The sequence below is a fragment of the Heptranchias perlo genome, unplaced genomic scaffold (assembly GCF_035084215.1).
Source record: "Heptranchias perlo isolate sHepPer1 unplaced genomic scaffold, sHepPer1.hap1 HAP1_SCAFFOLD_301, whole genome shotgun sequence".
Classification (NCBI taxonomy): domain Eukaryota; kingdom Metazoa; phylum Chordata; class Chondrichthyes; order Hexanchiformes; family Hexanchidae; genus Heptranchias; species Heptranchias perlo.
In genome coordinates, this window is record NW_027139313.1 from 94,698 (window position 1) to 122,146 (window position 27,449).

A 27,449-nucleotide genomic window follows, 5' to 3' on the forward strand; every position below is an offset into this window, starting at 1 on the left:
TGTGCCGAAAGCTGCTGTCCAATTCCACAGTCCCGCAGCTCCTGCTCTCATCAGCCCGCTCACAGGGAGATGACTCCCCGCTCAGCCCAAAGGCCGAGTCCGAGCAGCGCCGCTGTAGTTTGCGGCTCTGTGTGGAGAGGCCGCAGTGTCCGGGCCTGTTGGTGCTGGAAGAGCCCCAGGTTCCCCCGGGGGGTGGAGCCGCCTCTCCAGGCTCCACATTGCCCGTCCCTCCCTCGCTCTGCTCCGGCCCGGGCCCAGTGCCCCCGGGGGTGGGGGAGCGGTGCTGATCCGCCGTTTCCAGCCTGTCCAGAGAGAGGTTGGGGATCAATGATCTTCAGCGCTGCGGGGCTCGGGGCTTTCAATAAAAACACAACCCGGGGCCGCGCTCACTGAAGGGCAGCGCGGTGCGCAGGCGCGGCCGGCCGGGAGGAGCCCCGCGCATGCGCGTCAGTCAGAGAGGCGGTTCCCGAGATTCAAAGAGCAACTGTCGCCCTCGAGAGGAGGAAATGGCGGGCGGGCCCGGCCCGGACAGTCCGTGTGGGAACGGCGGGGTTTAGAGACGATCCCGGGCCCGGCCCGGACAGTCCGTGTGGGAACGGCGGGGTTTAGAGACGATCCCGGGCCCGGCCCGGACAGTCCGTGTGGGAACGGCGGGGTTTAGAGACGATCCCGGGCCCGGCCCGGACAGTCCGTGTGGGAACGGCGGGGTTTAGAGACGATCCCGGGCCCGGCCCGGACAGTCCGTGTGGGAACGGCGGGGTTTAGAGACGATCCCGGGCCCGGCCCGGACAGTCCGTGTGGGAACGGCGGGGTTTAGAGACGATCCCGGGCCCGGCCCGGACAGTCCGTGTGGGAACGGCGGGGTTTAGAGACGATCCCGGGCCCGGCCCGGACAGTCCGTGTGGGAACGGCGGGGTTTAGAGACGATCCCGGATTTTTTCCTCTTTATCTCCGGTTTAATTTGTTTCTTGTCCCATTCTGGGTCTGTTCTGAGCTGATTATTTTCGGTTTGTGTTCACTGGGCCCAGTTTGCTGCCCCGTCACTCCCGGCACCGAGTGTTTATAAGAATTTCACTTCCTGCTCTGGTTCCTCGCTCTCTCTTGTTCTGTGTGAAAGCTGCTTCAGGAGCTGGAGGAATGGAGCCCGGAGCTTTCGAGGATGAATTAACCTGTGCTGTGTGTCTCCAGGTGTACCAGGACCCGGTGGTGTTGTCCTGTCAGCACAGTTTCTGTTTGAAATGTATTGAGGGAGTTTGGGCCCAGTCACCAGGCCCAGAAGGGTTTGAGTGTCCTCAGTGTCACCGGAAATTCAACCCCAGGCCCAGTCTGGAGAGAAACTTCACGCTGTGTAATATTGTGGAAAAATACAAGCGGTCACAGCCTGCTGCTGATTCAGCCCGTGTCGTCTGCGATTACTGTGTCGAGAATCCATCCCCAGCTGTGAAGACGTGTCTGAAATGTGAAATATCTCTTTGCTCCCATCATTTAAAACCACATCTGCTGAACAAGGCCTTCAGTGGACACACCCTCATCGAGCCTGTAGCTGACCTTAAAGACAGGCAGTGCGTTGACCATAAGAAGATCCTTGAATACTACTGTGAAGATGATGCAGAGTGTGTGTGTGTTTCTTGTGTAATAATAGGGAAACATAAATCCCACACACTGCTGAGCCTGGATCAGGCACAAGCTGCAATTAAGGTGAGTGACACAAATCCCGATATTAAATACAGTGAGGGAGAATTTTCCTGTGAATGACCAACATTAATTAGAACTGATTGCAGACAGTGCTGATTTAGCCCAGTGTTTTCTTGCTGCCCGGGTCTGGGTTTACAGCTGTTTGTCAGTCAGATTTGCTCCCTCTCATTTCTCTTAGTCTGTCTGAGAGAACAGGGTGGGCTCTGGGAGGGTGTGAGAGTGGCCCAGGGTAACTGCCCCTCACCCACACTCAGCCCCTCCTGGTGAGGGCACTGTAGAGCTCAGTAATTCACTGTGTGGGCACCTGTGAGAACTGGCCCTCCATGGCATAGGGCTGTGGAGCAGAGCATGTTTTAGCCCTGTGTGACGCTGGGGTATTCTGCCATCTGACCAGCAGGGAGAGGACCATCACCGGTGGGGGGAGAAACTGTTTCTCACAACAAGAGGGAATTGGTGTTTGAGAAATGCTGGTGTGACTGAGTCTGTCTCCCTTTCCCCTCGGCTGATTCCTGGAAATGGAGGAGCTGAGTCCGTGTGAAAATTTGTTTTTTATTTGTTCATGGGATGTGGGCGTCACTGGCGAGGCCAGCATTTATTGCCCATCCCTAATTGCCCTTGGGAAGGTGGTGGTGAGCCGCCTTCTTGAACCGTTGCAGTCTGTGTGGTGAAGGTTCTCACACAGTGCTGTAAGTTAGGGAGTTCCAGGATTTAGATGCAACGATGATGAAGGAACAGCGATATATTTCCAAGTCAGGATGGTGTGAGACTTGGAGGGGAACGTGCAGGTGGTGGTGTTCCCATGTGCCTGCTGCTCTTGTCCTTCCAGGTGATAGAGATTAGGGGTTTGGGAGGTGTTGTCGAAGAAGCCTTGGTGAGTTGCTGCAGTGCATTCTGTGGATGGTACACACTGCAGCCATGGTGCGCCGGTGGTGAAGGGTGTATGGGGTGCCAATCAAGCGGGCTGCATTGTCCTGGATGGTGTCGAGCTTTTTGAGTGTTGTTGGAGCTGCACTCATCCAGGCAAGTGGAGAGTATTTCATCACACCCCTGACTTGTGTCTTGTCGATGATGGAAAGGCTTTGGGAGTCAGGAGGTGAGTCAATCGCTGCAGACTACCCAGCCTCTGACCTGCTCTTGTAGCCACAGTATTTATATGGCTGGTCCAGTTAAATTTCTGTTCAATGATGACCCCCAGGATGTTGATGGTGGGGGATTTGATGATGGTAATGCCATTGAATGTAAAGTGGAGGTGGTCATTGCCTGGCACTTGTCTGGTGCGAATGTTACTTGCGAGTTATCAGCCCAAGCCTGGATGTTGTGCAGGTCTTGCTGCATGCAGGCACGGACTGTTTCATTATTTTGAGGGGTTGCGAATGGAACTGAACACTGTGCAATCATCAGCAAACATCCCCATTTCTGACCTTATGATGGAGGGAAGGTCATTGATGAAGCAGCTAAGATGGTGGGCCTAGGACACTGCCCTGAGGAACTCCTGCAGCAATGTCCTGGGGCTGAGATGATTGGCCTCCAACAACCACTACCATCTTCCTTTGTGCTAGGTATGACTCCAGCCACTGGAGAGTTTTCCTCCTGATTCCCATTGACTTCAATTTTACTCGGGCACCTTGGTGCCACACTCGATCAAATGCTGCCTTGATGTCAAGGGCAGTCACTCTCACCTCACCTCTGGAATTCAGCTCTTTTGTCCAGGTTTGGACCAAGGCTGTAACGAGGTCTGGAGCTGAGTTGTCCTGGCGGAACCCAAACCGAGCATCGGTGAGCAGGTTATTGGTGAGTAAGTGCCGCTTGATAGCGTCGTCGACGACACCTTCCATCACTTTGCTGATGATAGAGAGTAGACTGATGGGGCGGTAATTGGCCGGATTGGATTTGTCCTTCTTTTTGTGGACAGGACATACCTGGGCAATTTTCCACATTGTCGGGTAGATGCCAGTGTTGTAGCTGTACTGGAACAGTTTGGCTAGAGGCGCGGCTAGTTCTGGAGCGCACGCCTTTCGCACTACAGCCGGGATGTTGTCGGGGCCCAAAGCCTTTGTTGTATCCAGTGCACTCAGCCGTTTCTTGATATCACGTGGAGTGAATCGAATTGGCTGAAGACTGGCTTTTGTGATGGTGGGGATATCGGGAGGAGGCTGAGATGGATCATCCACTCGGCACTTGTGGCTGAAGATGGTTGCAATGCCTCAGCCTATTCTTTTGCACTCACATGCTGGACTCTGCCATCATTGAGGATGGGGATGTTTACAGAGCCTCCCCCTCCCATTAGTTGTTTAATTTTCCACCACCATTCAGACTGGATGTGGTCGGACTGCAGAGCTTTGATCTGATCCATTGGTTGTGGAATTGCTTAGCTCTGTCTATAGCATGTTGCTTCTGCTGTTTAGCATGCATGTAGTCCTGAGTTGTAGCTTCACCAGGTCGGCATCTCATTTTTAGGTACGCCTGGTGGTGCTCCTGACATGCTCTTCTGCACTCCTCAATGAACCAGGGTTGATCCCCTGGCTTGTTGGTAATGGTAGAGTGAGGAATTTGCCGGGCCATGAGGTTACAGATTGTGCTGGAATACAATTCTGCTGCTGCTGATGGCCCACAGCACCTCATGGATGCCCAGTTTTGAGCTGCTCGATCTGTTCTGAATCTATCCCATTTAGCACGGTGATAGTGCCACACAACATGTTGGATGGTGTCCTCAGTGCGAAGACGGGACTTTGTCTTCACGAGGACTGTGCGGTGGTCACTCCTACCAATACTGTCATGGACAGATGCACCTGCGACAGGTAGATTGGTGAGAACGAGGTCAAGTAGGTCTTTCCCTCATGTTGGTCCGCTCACCACCTGCCGCAGGCCCAGTCTGGCAGCACATGGTGAGTCAGTGTGAAAAGAAGCCAGTGTGTGTGGTTACTCAGTTTATACAGGGTAGGGAGCGCCTCTTTACTGAGAGCCACAGAAGGGAATATTTCTGCTCGGGGCCCAGACACTGAGTCCATTATTTGAGGGGAGGGAGTACCTCAATGGAATTGGTTTACTCAGCGGGGGATTGTGAGATCACACCCGGGAGTGTGAGATTACGGGGGATGAAATGGCGGGGGGACAGAGACCACCAGGGGCTTTGAGATCGGCGGGGGTTTGGCCAATTGTTGGGAGGGAGGCAGATAGTGAAGTGTGTAGCCCGATCGTGGGGGTGGGGGAGAGATGGCGGCAGGTTTGCTTGAAGGTCCGCGGGAGAGCTCGCTCCTGCTCCTCCTGGCCCACAAGCAGTGCTGGAAAAGCACTTACCTGCTGGATCCGGCAGCTCCCGCTTCCCTTCAACTGGCAGGTTTCCCGAGCCCTGGAAATCCCGTCCCACAGCCATTAAATCCAGATGGCAGCTAAAATCTGAGGCTGGCAACCTGATTAAAATATTAGAATTCCTGATCCACCTCTCGAGAGACCATCCTTGGTCCTTTGGTCAACAAGGGGCCATAAATATAAGACTGTCACGAATAAATCCAAGAGGGAATTCAGGAGAAACTTCTTTACCAGAGAGTAGTTCGAATGTGGAGCGTGTTACCACAAGGAGTAGTTGAGGCGAATATCATAGATACCATTTACAGGGAGGCTGATAAACACATGAGGGAGAAAGGAATAGAAGGATAAGTTGATGGTGTTAGATGAAGTAAAATGGGAGGAGGCTCGTGTGGAGCATAAACACTGGCGTACACCTGTTGGGCCGAATGGCCTGTTCCTGTGCTGTCCATTCTATGTGATCCGTTCAGCTGCCTCCGCCTCTTCCCTCCCTTCCCCTAGCCCACCAAACCAAACTTCCCCCAAGGTTCCCCCCGCCCTAGCCCTGAACTCACATCGCGCTCTAATTTATCTCCTATCTCTCCTCATGCCCTCTCCATGCTCACCTTGTTCATGAGACCCACCTCCTGCTCTCTCGACCCTATTCCCGGTAAATTACTGACCACCCAACTTCCCCAAATGGTGTGTTAGCCTTTATTGCAAGGGGGTTGGAGTATAAGAGTAAGGAGGTCTTGCTGCAATGATATAAGGCTCTGGTGAGACCACACCTGGAGTACTGTGTCCAGTTTCAATCTCCTGATCTAAGGAAGGATATACTTGCTTTTGAGGGGGTGCAAAGAAGTTTCACTAGATTGGTTCCTGGGATGAGAGGGTTGTCCTCTGAGGAGAGATTGAGTAGAATGGGCCTGTATTCTCTCTGGTATTGAGTAGAATGAAAGATGATCGCATTGAAACATATCACGTTCTTAGAGGGCTTGACAGGGTAGATGCTGAGAGACTGTTTCCCCTGGCTGGAGAGACTAGAACTCGGAGTCCTAGTCGGCCATTTCGGACCGAGATGAGGAAACATTTCTTCACTGAGTGTTGTGAATCTTTGGAATTCTCGATCCCAGAGAGCTATGGATGCTCAGTCATTGAGTATATTCAAGACTGAGATCGATAGATTTTTGGACACGAAGGGAATCAAGGGATATGGGGATAGGGCGGGCAAGTGGAGTTGAGGTCGAAGATCAGCCATGATCTTATTGAATGGCGGAGCAGGCTCGAGGGGCCGTATGGCCTACTCCTGCTCCTATTTCTTATGTTCTTATGTCCTTCCTGGCCCCTATGCTAGCTGATATTGTAAATAGTTCCCTCTCTTCAGGTACTGTCCCACTCTCTTTCACATCTGCTGTCATCACCTCCCTCCTCAAAAAACTCACCCTAGACCCCTCTGTCCTTGCAGGCTGCCACCTCATCTCCAATCTCCCTTTCCTCTCAAGTCCTTGTACGTGTTGTCACCTCCCAAATCTGTGGCAGTCTTTCCCGCAACTCCACGTTTGAACCTCTCCAATCAGGATTCCACCTCTGCCACTGTACTGAAACGGCCCGACTAAAAAGTCACAAATGAGATCCTTTGTGACTGTGGCCGTGGTGAACTATCCCTCCTCATCCTTCTCCACCTGTCTGCAGCCTTTGACATGGTTGACCACACCATCGTCCTCCAACGCCTGTCCTTTTGTCCAGCTGAGTGGGACTGCCCTCGCCCGGTTCCATTCCGATCTATCCAGTCGTAGCCAAAGAATCTCCGACAATGGCTTCTCTCCCCACCCCCCGATACCTCTGGAGTCCCCCATGGATCTATCCTTGGCCTCCTCCTATTTCTCATCTGCATGCTGCCCCACGGCGACATCATCTGAAAACACATTGTGAGGTTCCACACTGAGACTGATGACACCCAGCTCTACCTCAGCACGACCTCACTCGACCCATCCACTGCCTCTGATTTCTCACACTGATGGTCCAACATCAAGTCCTGGATGAGTCGAAATTTCCTCCAATTAATTGGGAAGACTGAAGCCATTGTCTGAGACACTCCCTGCCCCCGGCCACAAACTCCGTTCCCTAGCCACCTATTCCATCCCCCTCCCTGCCACTGTCTCAGGCTAAACCAGACTTATCGCAATCTCAGCGTCCTATTTGACCCTGAGCTGAGCTTCCGACCCCATATCCTCTCCATCACTAAGACCACCTACTTCCACCTCCGGAATATCGACTGTGTCCACCCCTGCCTCAGCCCATCAGCTACAGAAACCCTCATCCATGCTTTTGTTATCTCCAGACTTGACTATTCCAATGCTTTCCTGGCCGACCTCCCTTCTTAAATATGAGCTCATCCAAAACTCTGCTGCCCATATCCCAACTTGTACCAAGTCCCGTTCACCCATCACCCATGTGCTCGCTGACCTGTATTGGCTCCCAGTCCGGCAACGCCTCGATTATAAAATTCTCATCCTTGCGTTCAAATCCCTCCATGGCCTCACCCTTCCTATCTCTGTAACCTACTCCAGTTCTACAACCTTCCGAGAACTCTGCGTTCCTCCAATTCTGGCCTCTTGTGCATGCCCAAATTCCTTTGCCCCACCATTGGCGGCCGTGCCTTCAGCAGTCTCGGCCTTAAGCTCTGGATTTCCCTCCCCAAACCTCTCCGTCTCTCCACCTCTCCCTCTCCTCCTCTAAGACTCTCCTTAAAACCTACCTCTTTAACCAAGCATTTTGTCACCTGTGCTAAAGTCTCCTTCTTTGGCTCGGTGTCAATTTTTGTGTGATGACTCTCCTGTGAAGAGCCTTGGGAGGTTTTACTACGTTAAAAGCGCGATATAAATGCAGGTTGTTGATATAAGAACATAAGGAAAAGGAGCATACGGCCCCTCGAGCCTGCTCCGCCATACAAAAGATCATGGCTGATCTTCAACCTCAACTCCACTTTCCCGCCAGATCCCCATACCCCTTCATTCCCTTAGAGTCTAAAAATCTATAGATCTCAGTCTCGAACATACTCAACGACTGAGCATCCACAGCCCTCTGGGGTAGAGAATTCCAACCCTCTGAGTGAAGAAATTTCTCCTCATCTCAGTCCTAATTGGCCGACCTCTTATCCTGAGACTATGCCACCAAATTCTAGACAGGGGAAACAACCTCTCAGCATCGACCCTGTCAAGCCCTCTCAGAATCTTCCATGTTTCAATGAGATCACCTATCAATCTTCTAAACTCCAGAGAGTATAGGCCCATTGTACTCAATCTCTCCTCATAGGACAACCCTCTCATCCCAGGAATCAATCCAGTGAATCTTCGTGAAACTGCCTCTAAGGCAAGTATATCCTTCGTTAGGTAAGGAGACCAAAACTGTACACGGTACTCCAGGTGTAGTCTCACCAAAGCCCTGTTATTTTAAAGACTTCCTAATTGCCTTTACAGGAAGAATTGGAGAGAGAAATCGAGAAGCTTCAAGTCCAGCAGAATGGTTCCAGCAAACAGCGAGACTTGGAGAGATCAGAAGCTGAAATAAAGGTGGGTAAAGTGGGACTGGATTTAGAAAGGGTTTCTCTCCCCGCTGAGTCAATGAGCACATCAGAAACAGGCCTTCCAAACCAGACTGGTTGTGTTGGGGCCGAGTCACTGATTACACTGAGTTCCCCGTGTGTTTGATGTGAGGGGGAGCTGCTTAACTCTCCCTGCACCTCCCAGGGAATATTATTACATCACTTGGGCACTGGATTTACTGAAACGGACACAGTCAGAGGCTGGAAGTTGGAGACTTGCCCTGAAGCCTGTATCAGATGAACAGAGAAAGGAAGAGGAAGAAAAGACCATTCGTCCCAGCGAGCCTGCCCCATGCAGACAGGGTTCAATCACACACACCACTGATCCACCCCGAACCATGTACTCACCTGGGAAAGGCAAACAGAAGAGAGAAAAAACACCTGCAGACAATTCAGGACAAACTCTGGGAAATTCCTCCCCAGCTCCCTTTTAAAGGGTGGGAGTGACTCCATACCCCCGACATGTTCAGGGAGTTTGTTCCAGAGATCGAGGATTCTGGGGTCTAACCTAACTCTGTGCCTATGGATTTTATACACAGGCCCTCTAGTCCCACCATCCCGATCCATCTCAAGTACCTCACCCAACGAGTGAGTCCAATAATCCCTCGATCATTTTAAAAATCTAAATCGCCCTCCCTCTTGGAGCCGATCCTGAGAACTAAAATCCATCAGACTACGTGTCATTCTGGCCACCATCCTCTCCAGAGTCTCGATGTCCTTCACCAGGTGTGGGCACCAAAACTGGACCCATCACTCCAGGTGTGGATGAACCAGGTGGCAATGCCATACACAGTATAAATACGGTGATCTTTCTTTTAAACTCAACGCTCAAGACAACACTCGTTAAACTCTGTTTTCTCTCCCAGTAGACCCTCCCCACAACTGCTTGTCTATCTTTAACGGGTGATCGAGTAGTGATTGAAACAAACTGTCCCGTCCCTGGAAAGTGCCGTGTGCTCAGGGTAAGAGCTGTGTGGAAGGGCCGTTTGTAATGAGAGTTGGTTTGGGTTTCAGACACGAATCAATGAGCTGAAAGGAAAGCTATCGAAGAGCTTCTCTGAATGGAGGAGACAGCTGGAAGAAGATGAAGAATACGCGCTGAAACTGATCGATGAGGAGGGGCTCCGAGCTCTCTCTCAGATTAGAAGCTGTTCTGAAGCATTAAATGGGATGGAACAGATTCAATTAATGGATAGAGAAACCCAGAGTCTGGTACAGAGGGACCCTCTCTCCTTTATTCAGGTACATCTTCAATATAAACAGGGCCATGTCTGGGGAATGGGGCGTTTCTGTGAGGCTGGTGAGAGGGCTGAATTGTTTGAAGATTGTTGGTGGGTCCAGCATTGGCGCTGCCCCCTCGGCCCTGCCCTGGGAGTGTTGGCGCTGCCCCCTCGGCCCTGCCCTGGGAGTGTTGGCGCTGCCCCCTCGGCCCTGCCCTGGGAGTGTTGGCGCTGCCCCCTCGGCCCTGCCCTGTGAGTGTTGGCGCTGCCCCCTCGGCCCTGCCCTGGGAGTGTTGGCGCTGCCCCCTCGGCCCTGCCCTGGGAGTGTTGGCGCTGCCCCCTCGGCCCTGCCCTGGGAGTGTTGGCGCTGCCCCCTCGGCCCTGCCCTGGGAGTGTTGGCGCTGCCCCCTCGGCCCTGCCCTGGGAGTGTTGGCGCTGCCCCCTCGGCCCTGCCCTGGGAGTGTTGGCGCTGCCCCCTCGGCCCTGCCCTGGGAGTGTTGGCGCTGCCCCCTCGGCCCTGCCCTGGGAGTGTTGGCGCTGCCCCCTCGGCCCTGCCCTGGGAGTGTTGGCGCTGCCCCCTCGGCCCTGCCCTGGGAGTGTTGGCGCTGCCCCCTCGGCCCTGCCCTGGGAGTGTTGGCGCTGCCCCCTCGGCCCTGCCCTGGGAGTGTTGGCGCTGCCCCCTCGGCCCTGCCCTGGGAGTGTTGGCGCTGCCCCCTCGGCCCTGCCCTGGGAGTGTTGGCGCTGCCCCCCTCGGCCCTGCCCTGGGAGTGTTGGCGCTGCCCCCTCGGCCCTGCCCTGGGAGTGTTGGCGCTGCCCCCTCGGCCCTGCCCTGGGAGTGTTGGCGCTGCCCCCTCGGCCCTGCCCTGGGAGTGTTGGCGCTGCCCCCTCGGCCCTGCCCTGGGAGTGTTGGCGCTGCCCCCTCGGCCCTGCCCTGGGAGTGTTGGCGCTGCCCCCTCGGCCCTGCCCTGGGAGTGTTGGCGCTGCCCCCTCGGCCCTGCCCTGGGAGTGTTGGCGCTGCCCCCTCAGCCCTGCCCTGGGAGTGTTGGCGCTGCCCCAGGATGGAGTGCAGTGAAATGTGGGATTATTGCCCATTCCTGTTACTGGCCCCACCTACTGTTATACACTGAACTCTTTACTCTCAATCCCAAATTCACTCTTTGGTTCCATTGGGTGTTGATTTGTTCGTTGACTGATTTGATCTCCTCTCTTTATTCACAGAACTCGAAGCAGCTCCTTTCCAGGTAAGTTCCTCTCAGTCATACAGTACCTGCTGCTGATAGGGAACCTTCCCCTGTATCTGGGAGAAGAGTGAAAGTAGAATCACCGCTTGGAAACCTTCCCAGATAAGGTGCTTTCAAATGGTGGGAATATTGAGTGATGTTTAACTGTGGCTTGAGGGGTTATTGGCTCAGGCAGCCTGTGGGAAATGGGAGTGACCTGTGCTGTTCCATCGGTGTGTCGAGCTTCTCAGGAACCTGTCAGACAGGAAGTGAGAGAGAGAGAAACCTGCAGTGACCTGTATCTAACCGAGGCTTCCGAAAGGCTCCATGTGTGTCAGTGACAGCTTTATTCCATTGGGTCAGTAAGTGCTGTGTGATTGGCTTGTCCTGTTGACGATCCGGATTCTTTCCCCTCAGTCTGGTTCAGTAATAACTGAAGTCGAATACATTTTAAAGTTCAACACAACTTTAATAGCAGGGTTCTTAGTCTGCAGCATTGATTTGGACTCCTGATAGCGTCCCTCTATGCTGGCAGAGCAAGAACAAAAACATACAGAAATCCACACTTTTTTATACAAATCAATAGGGTTGGAACATACTTAACGAGGGTCAACACCAATCATAAGCCGGGCATAGGTTGCCATGCGAGGTTACATTATTTCCGGCCAATCATAAATCGTCCATGTGCTGATCATGTTGCTGTTAGACATCAAAGGGGATACTTCCTCACCTTCCAACTTGGAATGTTCTTCCCTGTCCCTTCTGTTCCTTATCTCCCAACCTGGAATGTCTTTCAACTTTGGCTAAGCTCGTTACCTATATTGATCTGCCATAAACATGGAGACATTCAGACCAGTCCTTGAATCACATCAAAGACTCTACATTGATAAGACCATGCAAACCTGCTGACTACGCAAACATATGGCCCAGCAGGAGGCCAGGCCACCTGTACCAATCTCAGTTACTAACTAATTAACCCTTTCTAACCATTTTGCGTTCTGCTTCTTTGCCACGTAGACATTTTAATATTTTACCGAAAACTGACCACGTAGGGATTCTCACTATCAACCAGCCCATGGAGAAGTGAGGAGAGGGGCACGTCCCAGTGTCAGTGACAGTAAAATGTGTTGTGATTGGCTCATTCCATCCACTAACAGAGAAATGAGTGAGTGCTGAGATTTCCCAGTAATGTCAGTGTGACTGGACCCTCTGTGAGGGAATCCCACTGATCCCAGGTCCCTGGGAGGCTGTTCCTTCTCCTCTCCTCACTTCACATGATTGTAGAGAGTGTGATCCTGCAGAGAGGGGGGAGCACAGACTGGAGACTCTCAGGATAATAATAATTATTAATAATGGAAAGATGTGGGCTCCAGTACAGAGAAACTGGACTGAACACAGATGGCTTTGAAAATCACAAACTGAGCTGAAGTGGCAGCAAACCAGGATCCCACTGCACGTGTGGAGATCAGTGTGAATGCAGGGAGACTGCAAATCCCGGGATTCTGCCATTTTCAGGATGGGTTGCTGCGGGGTCTCAGTACGAGCATTAGAAGGGGTGCAGGTTGTTGCACTGATCACTCGTTCCCCTCTGGGTTTCGGATCTGAAATGTCCCCACTGATGAAAACATTCTCTCCTCTTTCATTCCAGAGTGACTGAGACTCAGAGAGTCACAGACCCAGATGTTCCAGCGCTCACCCTGAACCTGTCCAATATATCTCAACTTATCCAGAAGAGGCTGAATGGATCGGGAAAGTATCACTCAGACATACTGGGAATCATTGGTAAGAATGTGCAGCTTTTCTCCAATATAAGGGACTGAGAGCAGGTCGGGTTAGTTGTGTTCAGACAGTTGGGAATATCCCCGAACTTTAATATCAGGTCCCTGTGTGTGTGGATTAGGAGCCTGAGATTAATCCTCAGTCCCCAGTAACACCTGCTTTAAACATTCCTCACTGTAATGGGCCAGAGCTTCACCACCCCCCCCATGGGTCAGGGAGGGGCGGGTTAGAGGAACGATGTTCTTACTGATAAGTTCCTGCTCAATATAATGGGGTCGACAGTATTACAGTGGATTGACAACGGATCTGGCCCGGATAAATTGGAATCAAAGATTTGCAGGCAAAACTGTAATTGATCAATGGGCGGCCTTTAAAGAGGAGATAGTTTGGGTACAGTCTGGGTACATTCCCATGAGGGGGAAAGGTAGGGTAACTAAAGCCAGAGCTCCCTGGATGACGAAAGAGATAGAGAGTAAGATGAATCAGAAAAAGCGGGTGTGTGACAGATGTCAGGTTGATAATACAAGTGAGAACCAGTCTGAAAATAGAAAATACAGAGCGGAAGTGAAAAAGGAAATAAGAGGGGCAAAGAGAGAGTATGAGAATAGACTGGCAGCTAAGAGAAAAGGGAATCCAAAAGTCTTCTGTGGGCATATAAACAGTAAACGGGGGGTAAGGGGAGGGGTGGGGCCAATTAAGGACGTAAAAGGAGACCTACGCATGGAGGCAGAGGGCATGGCCGAGGTACTAAATTAATACTTTGCATCTGTCTTTACCAAGGAAGAAGATGCTGCCAAAGTCACAATAAAAGGGGAGGTAGTTGAGATAATGGATGGGGTGAAATTTGATAAAGGGGAGGTACTAGAAAGGTTGGCTATACTTAAAGTAGATAAGTCACACGGTCCGGATGGGATGCATCCGAGGTTGCTGAGGTAAATAAGGGTGGAAATTGCGGAGGTACTGGCCCGAATCTTCCAATCCTCATTAGATCAGGGGGTGGTGCCAGAGGACTGGAGAATTGCAAATTCAACTGCAAATTTTTGAACAAGGGTGTAAGGAAACATCCGGAAACTCCAGGCCAGTCAGTTTAACGTCGATGGTGGGGAATCTTTTAGAAACGATAATCCGGGACAAAATTACCAGTCGGTTCTCATAGAATCCTCGAAAGGTTCCAGCACGGAAGGAGGCCATTCGACGCATCGAGTCAGTGCCTGCTCTATGCAAGAGCAATCCAGCTAGTCCCACTCCCCCGCCCTTTCCCCGTAACCCTGCAAATTTTTTGCTTTCAAGTACTTATCCAGTTCCCTTTTGAAGGCCATGGTTGAATCTGCCTCCACCACCCCCTCGGGCAGTGCATTCCAGATCCTAACCACTTGTGTGAAAATGTTTTTCCTCATGTCACCTTTGGTTCTTTGGCCAATCACCTTAAATCTATGTCCTCTGGTTCTTGACCCTTCCCCCAATGGGACCAGTTTCTCCATATCTACTCCGTCTCGACCCTTCATGATTTTGAAAACCTCGATCAAATCTCCTCACAACTCTTCTCTGTTCCAAGGAGAACAACCACAGCTTTTCCAGTCTATCCACGTAACTGAAGTCCCTCATCCCTGGAATCATTCGAGTAAATCTCTTCTGCACCCTCGCTAAGGTCTTCACGTCTTTCCTGAAGTGCAGTGCCCAGAGCTGGACACAATACTCCAGTTGTGGCCGAACCAGTGTTTAATAAAGGTTCATCATGACTTCCATACTTTTGTACTCTATGCCTCCATTTATAAAGCCAAGGATCCCGTATGCTTTATTAACCGTGTTCTCAACCTGCTCTGCAAATTTCAACGAATTGTGCACATATACCACCAGATCTCTCGTTCCTGTACCCTTTATGAGTTGTGCCCTCTAGTTTATATTGCCTCTCCTCGTTCTTCGTACTGAAATGTATCACTTTACATTTTTCTGCATTAAATTTCATCTGCCATATGTCCGCCCATGCTGCCAGCCTGTCTATATCCTCTTGAAGTCTATCACTATCCTCCTCACTGTTCACGACCCTTCAAGTTTTGTGTCAACTGAAAATTTTGAAATTGTGCCCTGTACACCCAAGTCATTAATATATATCAAAAAAAGCAGTGGTCCCAGCACCGACCCCTGGGGAACACCACTGTACACCTCCCTCCAGTCCGAAAAACAACCGTTCACCACTGCTCTTTGTTTCCTGTCACTTAGCCAATTCTGTATCCATGTTGCCACTGCCCCTTTTATTCCACGGGCCGCAATCTTGATGATAAGCCTACCATGTGGCACTTTATCAAATGCCTTTTGAAAGTCCATATACACCACATCAGCTGCATTGCCCTCATCTACCCTCTCTGTTACCTTATCAAAAAACTCTATCAGGTTACTTAAACACGATTTGCCTTTCACAGATCCGTGCTGGCTTTCCCTAATCAATCCACACTCATCCAACTGATTATTAATTCTGTCCTGGATTATAGTTTCTAAAAGTTTCCGCATCATTGAGATTAAACTGGCTGGCCTATAGTTGCTGGGTTTATCCTTACACTCCTTTTTGAACAAGGGTGTAACATTTGCAATTCTCCAGACCTCTGGCACCACCCCTGTATCTATGGATGTTTGGAAGATTATGGCCAGTACCTCCACAATTTCCACCCTTACTTCCCTCAGCATCCAAGGATGCATCCCATTCAGAGTGGGTGACTTATCTACTTTAAGTCAGCGAGCTTTTCAAGTACCTCTTCTTTATCAATTTTTAGCCCATCCAGTGTCTCAACTTTATCTTCCTTTACGGAGACTCTGGCAGCATCTTCTTCCTTGGTAAAGATCGATGCAATGTACTCATTCAGTACCTTGGCCATGCCCTCATTTTTTCTCTTCGTTCATGGGATGTGGGCATTGCTGGCGAGGCCGGCATTTATTGCCCATCCCTAATTGCCCTTGAGAAGGTGGTGGTGAGCCACCTTCTTGAACCGCTGCAGTCCGTGTGGTGAAGGTTCTCCCACAGTGCTGTTAGGAAGGGAGTTCCAGGATTTTGACCCAGTGACGATGAAGGAACGGTGATATATTTCCAAGTCGGGATGGTGTGTGACTTGGAGGGGAACGTGCAGGTGGTGTTGTTCCCATGTGCCTGCTGCCCTTGTCCTTCTAGTGGTAGAGGTCGCGGGTTTGGGAGGTGCTGTCCAAGAAGCCTTGGCGAGTTGCTGCAGTGCATCCTGTGGATGGTACACACTGCAGCCACAGTGCGCCGGTGGTGAAGGGAGTAAATGTTTAGGGTGGTGGATGGGGTGCCAATCAAGCGGGCTGCTTTGTCCTGGATGGTGTCGAGCTTCTTGAGTGTTGTTGGAGCTGCACTCGTGCAGGCAAGTGGAGAGTATTCCATCACACTCCTGACTTGTGCCTTGTAGATGGTGGAAAGAGTTTGGGGAGTCAGGAGGTGAATCATTCTCCACCGAATACCCAGCCTCTGACCTGTTCTTGTAGCCATAGTATTTATGTGGCTGGTCCAGTTAAGTTTCTGGTGAATGGTGACCCCCAGGATGTTGATGGTGGGGGATTCGGTGATGGTAATGCCGTTGAATGTCAAGGGGATGTGGTTCGACTCTCTCTTTTTGGAGATGGTAATTGCCTGGCACTTGTCTGGTGCGAATGTTACTTGCCACTTAGGAGCCCAAGCCTGGACGTTGTCCAGGTCTTGCTGCATGCAGGCACGGACTGTTTCATTATCTGAGGGGTTGCGAATGGAACTGAACACTTTGCAAGCACCAGCGAACATCCCCATTTCTGACCTTATGATGGAGGGAAGGTCATTGATGAAGCAGCTGAAGATGTTTGGGCCGAGGACACTGCCCTGAGGAACTCCTGCAGCAGTGTCCTGGGGCTGAGATGATTGGCCTCCAACAACCACTACCATCTTCCTTTGTGCTCGGTATGACTCCAGCGACTGGAGAGTTTTCCCCCTGATTCCCATTGACTTCAATTTTACTTGGGCTCCTTGGTGCCATACTCAGTCAAATGCTGCCTTGATGTCAAGGGCAGTCACTCTCACCTCACCTCTGGAATTGAGCTCTTTTATTCATTTTTGGATCAAGGCTGTAATGAGGTCTGGTGCCGAGTGGTCCTGGCGGAACCGAAACTGAGCATCGGTGAGCAGGTTATTGGTGAGTAAGTGCTGCTTGATAGCACTGTCGACGACATCTTCCATCACTTTGCTGATGATTGAGAGTAGACTGATGGGCCGGTAATTGGCCGGATTGGATTTGTCCTCCTTTTTGTGGATCGGACATACCTGGGCAATTTTCCACATTGTCGGGTAGATGCCAGTGTTGTAGCTGTGCTGGAACAGTTTGGCTAGAGGCGCGGCTAGTTCTGGAGCACAAGTTTTCAGCACTACAGCCAGGATGTTGTCAGGGCCCATCGCCTTTGCTGTATCCAGTGCACTCAGCCGTTTCTTGATATCACGTGGAATGAATCGAATTGGCTGAAGACTGGCTTCTGTGATGGTGGGGATATCGGGAGGAGGCCAAGATGGATCATCCACTCTGCACTTCTGGCTGAAGATGGTTGCAAACGCTTCAGTCTTGTCTTTTGCACTCACGTGCTAGACTCAGCCATCATTGAGGATGGGGATGTTCAGAGAGCCTCTTCCTCCCATTAGTTGTTTAATTTTCCATCACCGTTCACGACTCGATGTGGCAGGACTGCAGAGCTTTGATCTGATCTATTGGTTGTGGAATCGCTTAGCTCTGTCTATAGCATGTTGCTTCCACTGTTTAGCATGCATGTCATCCTGTGTTGTAGCTTCACCAGGTTGGCACCTCATTTTTCGGTATGCCCGGTGCTGCTCCTGGCAAGCTCTTCTACACTCCTCATTGAAACAGGGTTGATTCCCTGGCTTGTTGTAATAGTAGAGTGAAGAATATGCCGGGCCATGAGGTTACAGATTGTGCTGGAATACAATTCTGCTGCTGCTGATGGCCCACAGCGCCTCGTGGATGCCCAGTTTTGAGCTGCTAGTTCTGTTCTGAATCTATCCCATTTAGCACGGTGGTAGTGCACATAACACGATGCTTGGTGTCCTCAGTGTGAAGACGGGACTTCATCTCCACAAGGACTGTGCGGTGGTCACTCCTACCAACACTGTCATGGACAGGTAGATTGGTGAGGACGAGGTCAAGTAGGTTTTTCCCTCATGTTGGTTCGCTCACCGCCTGCCGCAGGCCCAGTCTAGCAGCTATGTCCTTCAGGACTCGGCCAGTTCGGTCAGTAGTGGTGCTACCGAGGCATTCTTGGTGATGGACATTGAAGTCCCCCACCCAGAATACATTCTGTGCCCTTGCTACCCTCGGTGCTGCCTCCAAATGGTGCTCAACATGGAGGAGGACTGATTCATCAGCTGAGGGAGAGCGGTAAGTGGTAATCAGCAGGAGGTTTCCTTGCCCATGTTTGACCTGATGCCATGAGATTTCATGGGGTCCAGAGTCAATGTTGAGGGCTCCCAGGGCCACTCCCTGCTTGCTGTATATCACTGTACCGCCACCTCTGGTCGGTCTGTCCTGCCGGTGGGACAGGACATACCCAGGGATGGTGATGGAAGAGTCTGGGACGTTGGCTGAAAGGATTATTCTGAGTGTATGGCTTTGTCAGGTTGTTGCTTGACTAGTCCGTGGGACAGCTCTCCCAATTTTGGCACAAGTCCCCAGATGTTAGTGAGGAGGACTTTGCAAGGTCAACTGGGCTTGGTTTTCCTTTGTCGTGTCCGGTGCCTCGTGGTCTAATGCCGGGTGGTCCGTTCAGTTTTATGACTCCATGAGTAGGTCTCCTTTATGGTCTCTAACCGGCCCCATCCCTCCTCTTACTACCTGTTTACTGTTTACATGCCTGTAGAAGACTTTTGGATTCCTTTTTATGTTGGCCAGTCTATTCTCATACTCTGTCTTTGCCCCTCTTATTTCCTTTTTCACTTGCCCTCTGAACTTTCCATATTCTGCCTGGTTCTCACTTGACATCTGCCATACGTCCCTTTTTTCCGTTTGAACTTACTCTCTATCTCTTTTGTCATCCAGGGTGCTCTGGCTTTAGTTGCCCTACCTTTCTCCCTCGTGGGAATGTACCTAGACTGTACCCGAACCATCTCCTCCTTAAAAGCTGCCCACTGTTCAATTACAGTTTTGCCTGCCAATCTTTGATTCCAATTTACCTGGGCCAGATCTGTTCTCATCCCACTGAAATTGGCCCTCCTCCAATTGAGTATTTTTACTTTCGAGTGGTGCGTGCCCTTTTCCATAGCTATTCTAAACCTTATGATATTATGATTGCTGTTCCCTAAATGCTCCCCCACTGACACTTGCTCCACTTGGCCCGCCTCATTCCCTAGAACCAACTCCAGCAATGCCTCCTTTCTCATTGAGCTGGATACGTACTGATCAAGAAAGTTCTCCTGAACACATTTCAAAAATTCCTCCCCCTCTTTGCCCCTTAAATTATTATTAACCCAGACTATATTAGGATAGTTGAAGTCCCCCATTATCACTACTCTAAAGCTTTTGCACCTCTCTGTAATTTCCCTGCAAATTTGCTCCTCTGTATCGTTCCCACTAGTTGGTGGCCTATAGAATACTCCCAGTAGTGTAATGGCACCTCTATTGTTTCTTAACTAACCAAATAGATTCTGTCCTTGCCCCCTCCAGGACATCCTCTCTCCAGCATTGCATTATTCACCTTAATCAATATTGCCTCCCCCCTCCTTCCTTTCCTTCCCTCTCTTTCCTGAAAACCTTGTATCCAGGAATATTTAGTATCCAATCCTGCCCTTTTTTGAGCCAGGTCTCCGTTATCGCCATGACATCATATTCCCGTGTGACTATTTGTGCCTGCAGTTCACTGACCTTGTTTACCACACTTCGTGTGTTTACACACATACACTGTAAACCAGTCTTAGACTTTCTTCGACTCTCTCCTTGTCTGATCCCACCTAATACTGTACTATTTCTTGCTCTATTGCTGTCTGTCTCTCCCGATCCTTTGTGCCCCTTGTTTCTCTTTTCCAATACTACATCCTGGTGCCCATCCCCCTGCCAAATTAGTTTAAACCCTCCCCCACAGCATAAGCAAACCACCCCGCGAGGACATTGGTCCCAGCTCCATTGAGGTTCAACCCCTCCGGCCTGTTCAGGTCCCACCTCCCCCAGCACGAGTCCCAGTAACCCAGGTATCTGAAGCCCTCCCTCCTGCACCATCTCTCCAGCCACACATTCATCTGCTCTATTTTCCTATTTCTATACTCACTGGCGCATGACACTGGGAGTAATCCGGAGATTACTACCTTTGATGTCCTGCTTCTTAATCTCTTTCCTAACTCCTTAAAATCTGCCTGCAGGACCTCATCCCTCTTTCTACCTATGTCGTCGATACTGATATGGACTACGACTTCTGGAAGTTCACCCTCCCCCTCCAGAATGCTCTGCAGACGCTCAGTGACATCCTTGACCATGGTGCCATGGAGGCAACATACCATCCTGGACTCGCGTCCGTGGCTGCAGAAATGCCTGCCTGTTCCCATAACTATAGAATCCCCTATCACTGTTGCTCTCCTGACCTTCTCCCCCTCCCCCTCCCCCTCCCCCTCCCCCTGTACAGCCGAGTCACCCATGGCGCTATGGTCCTGGCTCTGGTCCCTCTCAGGTCTGCCGCCGCTCTGTTCTCGGGTCTCAGGTCGCCCCTCCTTTTATCCCCGCTCTCGGGTCTCTCACCTCGGGGTCCGCTCCGCTCTGGTCAGTGACTTAATAGTCACGTGGACAAGAGGAGATTGGATAGAAGTGTTTCAAATCATGACGGGTTTAGATAAAGTAAATAAAGAGACACTGTTCCCATTGGTGGAAGGGTCGAGAACCAGAGGACACAGATTTAAGGCGATTGGCAAAAGAACCAATGGCGACGTGAGGAAAATCTTTTTAACGCAGCGAGAGGTTGGGATCTGGAATACACTGCCAGGGGGTGGTGGAGGCAGATTCAATCGTGGCCTTCAAAAAGGAATTTGATCAATATTTGAAGAGAAGAAATTTGCAGGGCTACAGAGAGAGACCGGGGAATGGGACTAACTGGATTGTCCTGACAAAGAGCCAGCACAGGCTCGATGGGCCGATTGGCCTCCTCCTGTGCTGTAACGATTCTATGATACGGGTGGATAGTCACAGGTTTATTAAGCAAATGATAACTATTATTGACAATAATTAAACACACACAACAACAGCACTCAGGAGTTTTTAACCCAGAGAATCCACACGTTAACAGTGAAATGGTTGGCTGGTCAGGCCCCATCAGATTCTGAGCTCTCTCTTCCCACTCCGACTGTTTATCGTTTTTCCCAATCCTGTTATGTTTTAGTATTACCTCTTGTTCCTTTCATGTCCCCTGTCAATGATTTCCACATCCTGATTGATCTGTCAATCAAATCCTTAGGATGAGGTCAGTTACAGAACCATCAAAGACATTCTAACCCTCCAGTGCACGTGTTGCTGTTCCTCACACTGGGCCGTGTTCCTTTCGACAGGGGTCTCCTTCCAGGGGGGCCTTTACAGACAGCTGTTTATGTATCAATACAACCAGCTTCAACATTACAGACAACGAACCACCATTCCCACCTCTCTCATGTCCCTGTGAAGTGCAAAGACGAAGAGTTTACAAGATGCCGTTCCACTCGCACCGACACGCCTCCTAAGGTCTTGTTACAGGGTCTGTCCATATCAAAGGGAGAATCAAACTGCTGGTCAGATCAGTTCCAATTGAAAAGTTACTGAACACAGTTACATTAATATAAAGAGGAATCAATAACAGTCCCATTTGATTAACCCTTCGCTAACAGCAGAGTTACACACAGCCAATCAGTGTGTCTCTTAAAGGGACACCGTCCCTCACAGGGCTGTCAGTATCTGTGCTCTGGGGAGGAGGCAGAATCAGCTCAACAGGGGCAGCCCCTGTCCCAGGGATCGTCATCGAGCAGGGGACTGGGATCAGGGGGGAGAGCGGGAATATTCCAAGGTGTGTTTATAATCTTAAACGGGGATCATTAATTTCTATTTAACCCTTTATTTGTTGATTTAACCCTTTATTTTTCTGTGCTGTTTCTTCAGTCCGGGTTCAGTGTGAGGGATTCGAGGGTCGAGTTCCTGCTCCTGTTCCCTCCTCACAGCTCGGAATTGGTCCGAGTCTCAGACCCGGGTCCGGAGGGAGTGTTGGTGAATTCAGAGTGAACAGGGAGCAACAGTTTAATGGACAGAAGGGAGATCAGATTCCCCTCAATTCCCCACTGAATCCTGCCTCCTGTGAGCTGTGTGTTCCCAGTACAGCCGGTGCTGAGATTGTGGGGCTGGAACTGTGAGTCTGTGGGATGTGTTGTGTGCCGGTGAATCCCCTCCATTGTGTCTGGGAGAACGTGAGCACAGTGACAGGGGCTTGTGTGATTAAACTGACTGCTGCTGTGTGTCTCCGCTGCAGTGTTTGCACTGAGTGTACAGCACTGGGACCCACACACTGCTATTTAACAGGGATTCTGATTGAAGGCCATTGATTTAACATGGGATGAATCCAGTCTAAGAGGTAATATGGGGCTGACACTGTCTGGGAAATACTGACACTCCCACCCTGCAGCTGTCAATCATTGATCTGAGTGGAATAACCCTGTCTGACCAATCTCTTCTCTCCTCTCTAGGGCAAAGGTCACCGATGAGCCTGGATCCAAAGACAGTAAACTGGAACTTGGTTCTGTCTGATGATCTGAGATCAGTAACATGGACTGAATGGGAACAGCCCCACCCACCTCACCCAGAGAGGTTTAAAGACCGTCCTCAAGTCCTCTGCTCCCAGAGTTTCTCCTCAGGATCCCATTCCTGGGATGTGGAGACTTATGGGAAGGACTGGGGAATCGGGATTGTGTGTGGGAGTGTGGCGAGGGAGGGGGACGAGTCTAATCTTAGGCTCAGCAGGAAATCCTGGTGTTTGGATTTTTATGATGATGATTCTTTCAGAGCCTATCACAATTCCCAGTTCACTGTCCTCCCATTGAACTGGTCAATCAGCAGGATCCGAGTTCAGTTAGACTACGAGGCCGGGACTCTGTCATTTCACCGGGTCACTGACTCACTGAGACATTTACACACATTTCAAACCACATTCACTGAACCCGTGTTTCCAGCATTTTATTGTGGGAACAAATCCCTAAAACTGTTAAATTAATCTGAGATTCTGTTGACATCACTCCCGGGTCTGCCACTCGAAAGATGTCACTTCTGGGTTGCTGGATATGATTGTATCACTTCCAGGTCTGCCCCACTGATGATGTCACTCCCGGGTCAGCCCTCTGATGATGTCACTCCCGGGTCAGCCCTCTGATGATGTCACTCCCGGGTCAGCCCTCTGATGATGTCACTCCCGGGTCAGCCCTCTGATGATGTCACTCCCGGGTCAGCCCTCTGATGATGTCACTCCCGGGTCAGCCCTCTGATGATGTCACTCCCGGGTCAGCCCTCTGATGATGTCACTCCCGGGTCAGCCCTCTGATGATGTCACTCCCGGGTCAGCCCTCTGATGATGTCACTCCCGGGTCAGCCCTCTGATGATGTCACTCCCGGGTCAGCCCTCTGATGATGTCACTCCCGGGTCAGCCCTCTGATGATGTCACTCCCGGGTCAGCCCTCTGATGATGTCACTCCCGGGTCAGCCCTCTGATGATGTCACTCCCGGGTCAGCCCTCTGATGATGTCACTCCCGGGTCAGCCCTCTGATGATGTCACTCCCGGGTCAGCCCTCTGATGATGTCACTCCCGGGTCAGCCCTCTGATGATGTCACTCCCGGGTCAGCCCTCTGATGATGTCACTCCCGGGTCAGCCCTCTGATGATGTCAGTCCCGGGTCAGCCCTCTGATGATGTCAGTCCCGGGTCAGCCCTCGGATGATGTCACTCCCGGGTCCGCCCCCTCTGATGATGTCAGGAGCTCAGAAGCTTTGCTGTTTTTAAGGATCCGTGGGGTCTTTGTGCTTTTCTTTGTGCGGGTCTGTCACTAACGCTAAAAATAGTAACTTTTGGTGAGTTTGCTTGTAATTCGTGGTGTTACAATTGATTGTCTACTTCAGTTGTATAATTTTACTACTTTAGTTCCATAATTGTAGTGGTATTAATCTCAGTAATGAATCATAGAAATGTCAGGTGTGACTGTTAATCTCAGTAGTGAATGATAGTAGTGGCAGGTGTGACTATTAATCTCAGTCCTGAATGATAGTAGTGACAGGTGTGACTGTATTAATCTCGATGTGGAGATGCCGGTGATGGACTGGGGTTGACAATTGTAAACAATTTTACAACACCAAGTTATAGTCCAACAATTTTATTTTTAATCCCACAAGCTTTCGGGGGCTTTCCCCTTCCTCAGGTGAATGTGACGAACTCACCTGACGAAGGAGAAAGCCTCCGAAAGCTTGTGATTTTCAAATAAAACTGTTGGACTATAACCTGGTGTTGTAAGATTCCTTACATCTGAAAATCTGAGGCTGGGGTTGAAATTGTTCTTTGGCCGTAGCTCAAAACAGCGATGGTGAATCGACAGCCCGAGTTACACTGACTTCAGTGGAAAGGAAAATCGTGCGGGTTGTAAAATGGGCTGTCCATTCACTATCGCCCGTGTTGCACTAACACCAGAGACTAATTCCACCCCCGGGGTCTCCTGGGCATTGCTGAGAGCTTCTGGGACTGCCCAGGGGGGTAACACATCTGTCCTAAACTAAGTCAATGTATTGATAGATTGGACCAGACTGGGAAATTTTAATCTATGGTTTATGGGGTAATGATTTTTAGTTTATTGGACAGTAAGGTTCCTCCAGTGCTCCTGACCAACATGAAATGGTAATATTATGGGATGTTTAACTTCATTAGACACGAGGAAGTGACTGAGTGTGTGAGGTATGAACAGGAAAATTGCCCCACCAATTGGGGTCTACAGTCAGTGTCTCAGGTGATCGTGGGTGATAATGGCCCCCAGGATCCCACAAAGGAGGGGGAGGGAGGGGCTGTTGAAGATTGAGACTTAGATTACTTCTGTAGTTTAAAACCCCTAATATTGATAGACTGACAGTGCACATGAAACAACGTAATGCTGAGATTGAAAAGGGGACCTCTCCCCTTGGGAATCATGAATGGTGGGAGCTCGTCTATAATGTGGGACAGCACCCTTGGGTGAAAATCATGTCTATACTTTTTGTTATTATACAGCTTGTTATGATTGGAACACTTTTCTTTCATTTGTTGTATTTGAAAGAACTTTTGTGTCGATGTCACGGTGATTAAACTTCTTGTAACAACAATTCTTAACCTTATCTGTGGTGAGTGCAATTCAGATTCATTGAATGATTTAAAGTCAGTTGTTCGATCGCTCACATTCACTTGAGGGGAGACTGAAGGATTTTGGACTTTTCAATCCCAGTTATGAATTACCTGCTGAAGGAGCTGAGTTTGGTTAAAAGTATTAATTCAACAAAGGAACTGTTAAACTGACTGTTCAAGGCAGCATGCTGGGAAGATTGGTCACATTGGAAAAGTCTTATTCAGCAGACTGTCTGGACGGTTAAAGATAAGACAGCGGTGAGGCCTTGAAAGTCTGTGAGAAGCTGTTGTAAACATCAGATGCTGTCGTATCAACTTGTTTTAAACCACGGGAAAGAGAGAGAGTGGGAAAAGGAACAACAGTGTGTTTTGAGCAGCAAGAAGGGTCTAAAACCAGCCATTTTAGTGAGATGGAAGGAGACAGTCCACGAGAGAGACCAGAGACAGACCAGAAGATCACAGCACAGGATGGTGATGGAGAATTAACCTCTCAGTCTCCCGAAGCAGAAGAATTGGCCATTCTGAGTTTCGAGTTGTGCTTCTAATTAAGCTTGTATCAATCTCTATCTGTAAAACTGGTATTTTAATGTTAATAAAACCAATTGGTTCGAAAAGTTTAAAGCCTTGTTTGATCTTACCTCTGATTACCCTAAAGAGTAAAGAGAGTAAATTAAAAACCCTACAGTCACTCTGTCCCTAATAACAGATTCTAGTAACTTCCCCACAACAGACGTTAGACTAATGGGCCTAATTCTCCTGCCAGAAATGAAGGTATTTGGAGAATATGGCTGTCATGGTGGAATAGCTGAGTGTGTGTGAGTTGTGGGTAAGTGAAGTTTGTGACAGTGCTGTGTGTGTGAGGATGAGGAGAAGGATGTTCAGTGAAGTGTGGTGCAGTGATTATATAGAATTACATCGAGTCCACAGCACAGAAACAGGCCATTCGGCCCAACTGGGCTGTGCTTGCATTTATTAATTAGGAATTAAAGGAAATTAGTATTCGTAAAAAAAAAAAGTGCTGGAGAAATTAATGGGACTGAAAGCCGATAAATCCCCAGGGCCTGATAATCTGCATCCCAGAGTAATAAAAGAGGTAGCCATGGAAATAGTGGATGCATTAATTGTCATCTTCCAAAATTCTATAGATTATGGAACAGTTCCTGCAGATTGGAGGATGGCAAATGTAATCCCACTATTTTAAAAAAGGGAGAGAGAAAACAGGGACCGACAGACCGGTTAGCCTAACATCAGTCGTAGGGAAAATGCTGGAGTCTATTATAAAGGAGGGGCATTCTTTATCCGCGGGTGGGAGTAGCGATAGGACAAGAGGCCCTCCAGACATATGCTCAAAAGGCAGTGGGAGGCAGCGGGGGACGAAGTCAATGCCAGGCTCACAGCACCATGAACATGGATGCAGTGCAGGAAGAAGTTCAATGCTTTGCCATGAGTGGTCAAGATGAGTGAGGTCAATTGTCCTTGGCATCTCCGACCAACTGCTCCACCCACTACACCCCCATCACCCACATACCAACAAACTCTTTCCATCAGTACTCAACTCTTACAATCAGATGCTTCCTCTCACCCTCACACATCACCACTGTTGCAAGCCGCACACCCACAACTCATGGGACACACACACTGGTAGCTATTCAACCACGACAGCACATCACCCAGACACACTTCTCGCTTCCTTGCAGGAAACGGTGGAGCATTACAGGAGGCAGCAAGTGGCCGTGGCATTTCGTCCCTCGAGCCTGTTCCACCATTCAATGAGATCACGGTTGACCTGTGACCTAACTCCATATACCCACCTTAGCCCCACATCCCATAATACCCTTGGTTCACAGAAATCTATCAATCTCAGATTTAAAATTCACAATTGAGTGAGCATCAACTGCCATTTACAGAAGAGTGTTCCAAACCTCTCCCACCCTTTGTGTGGAGAAGAGTTTCTTAACTTCACTCCTGCACATCCTGGCTCTAAATGTTAGACTGTGTCCCCTCATCCCAGTATTCAAATATAGGAGACCTCCAAAAACAGTTACAAATGCATCAGCAGCCAGAAGCAATAATCCAGCCACTAACCTGTAAATCCTGCACGGTCCCTTTAAATAGCGCTGGTGGGGGGTCCTCCAGGCCGTCCAAGACGTGTTCAGCTGGTCGTGGTTAAGACGGTGCGTTGAGTGGAGCGTTAAATGCCAAAATGGTGTCTGTCCCTCGAATTCAGCGTTGCACACTGATCGAACGCATATTCTCCCCACTTT

The 27,449-nt window shown here is 50.0% G+C and overlaps 1 protein-coding gene across 1 annotated transcript; it reads left to right on the plus strand.

Annotated features, from left to right (window-relative positions):
* Positions 1 to 433: 433 nt before the first annotated feature.
* Positions 434 to 25,806, plus strand: LOC137311122 (E3 ubiquitin/ISG15 ligase TRIM25-like). The gene is made up of 6 exons (XM_067978491.1): positions 434 to 1,698; positions 8,460 to 8,552; positions 9,599 to 9,826; positions 11,023 to 11,045; positions 12,673 to 12,806; positions 22,522 to 25,806. The coding sequence occupies exons 1-6, from the start codon at positions 1,138 to 1,140 to the stop codon at positions 23,043 to 23,045; spliced, it is 1,563 nt and encodes a 520-aa protein (XP_067834592.1). The 5' UTR covers positions 434 to 1,137; the 3' UTR covers positions 23,046 to 25,806.
* The last annotated feature ends 1,643 nt before the right edge of the window (positions 25,807 to 27,449 follow it).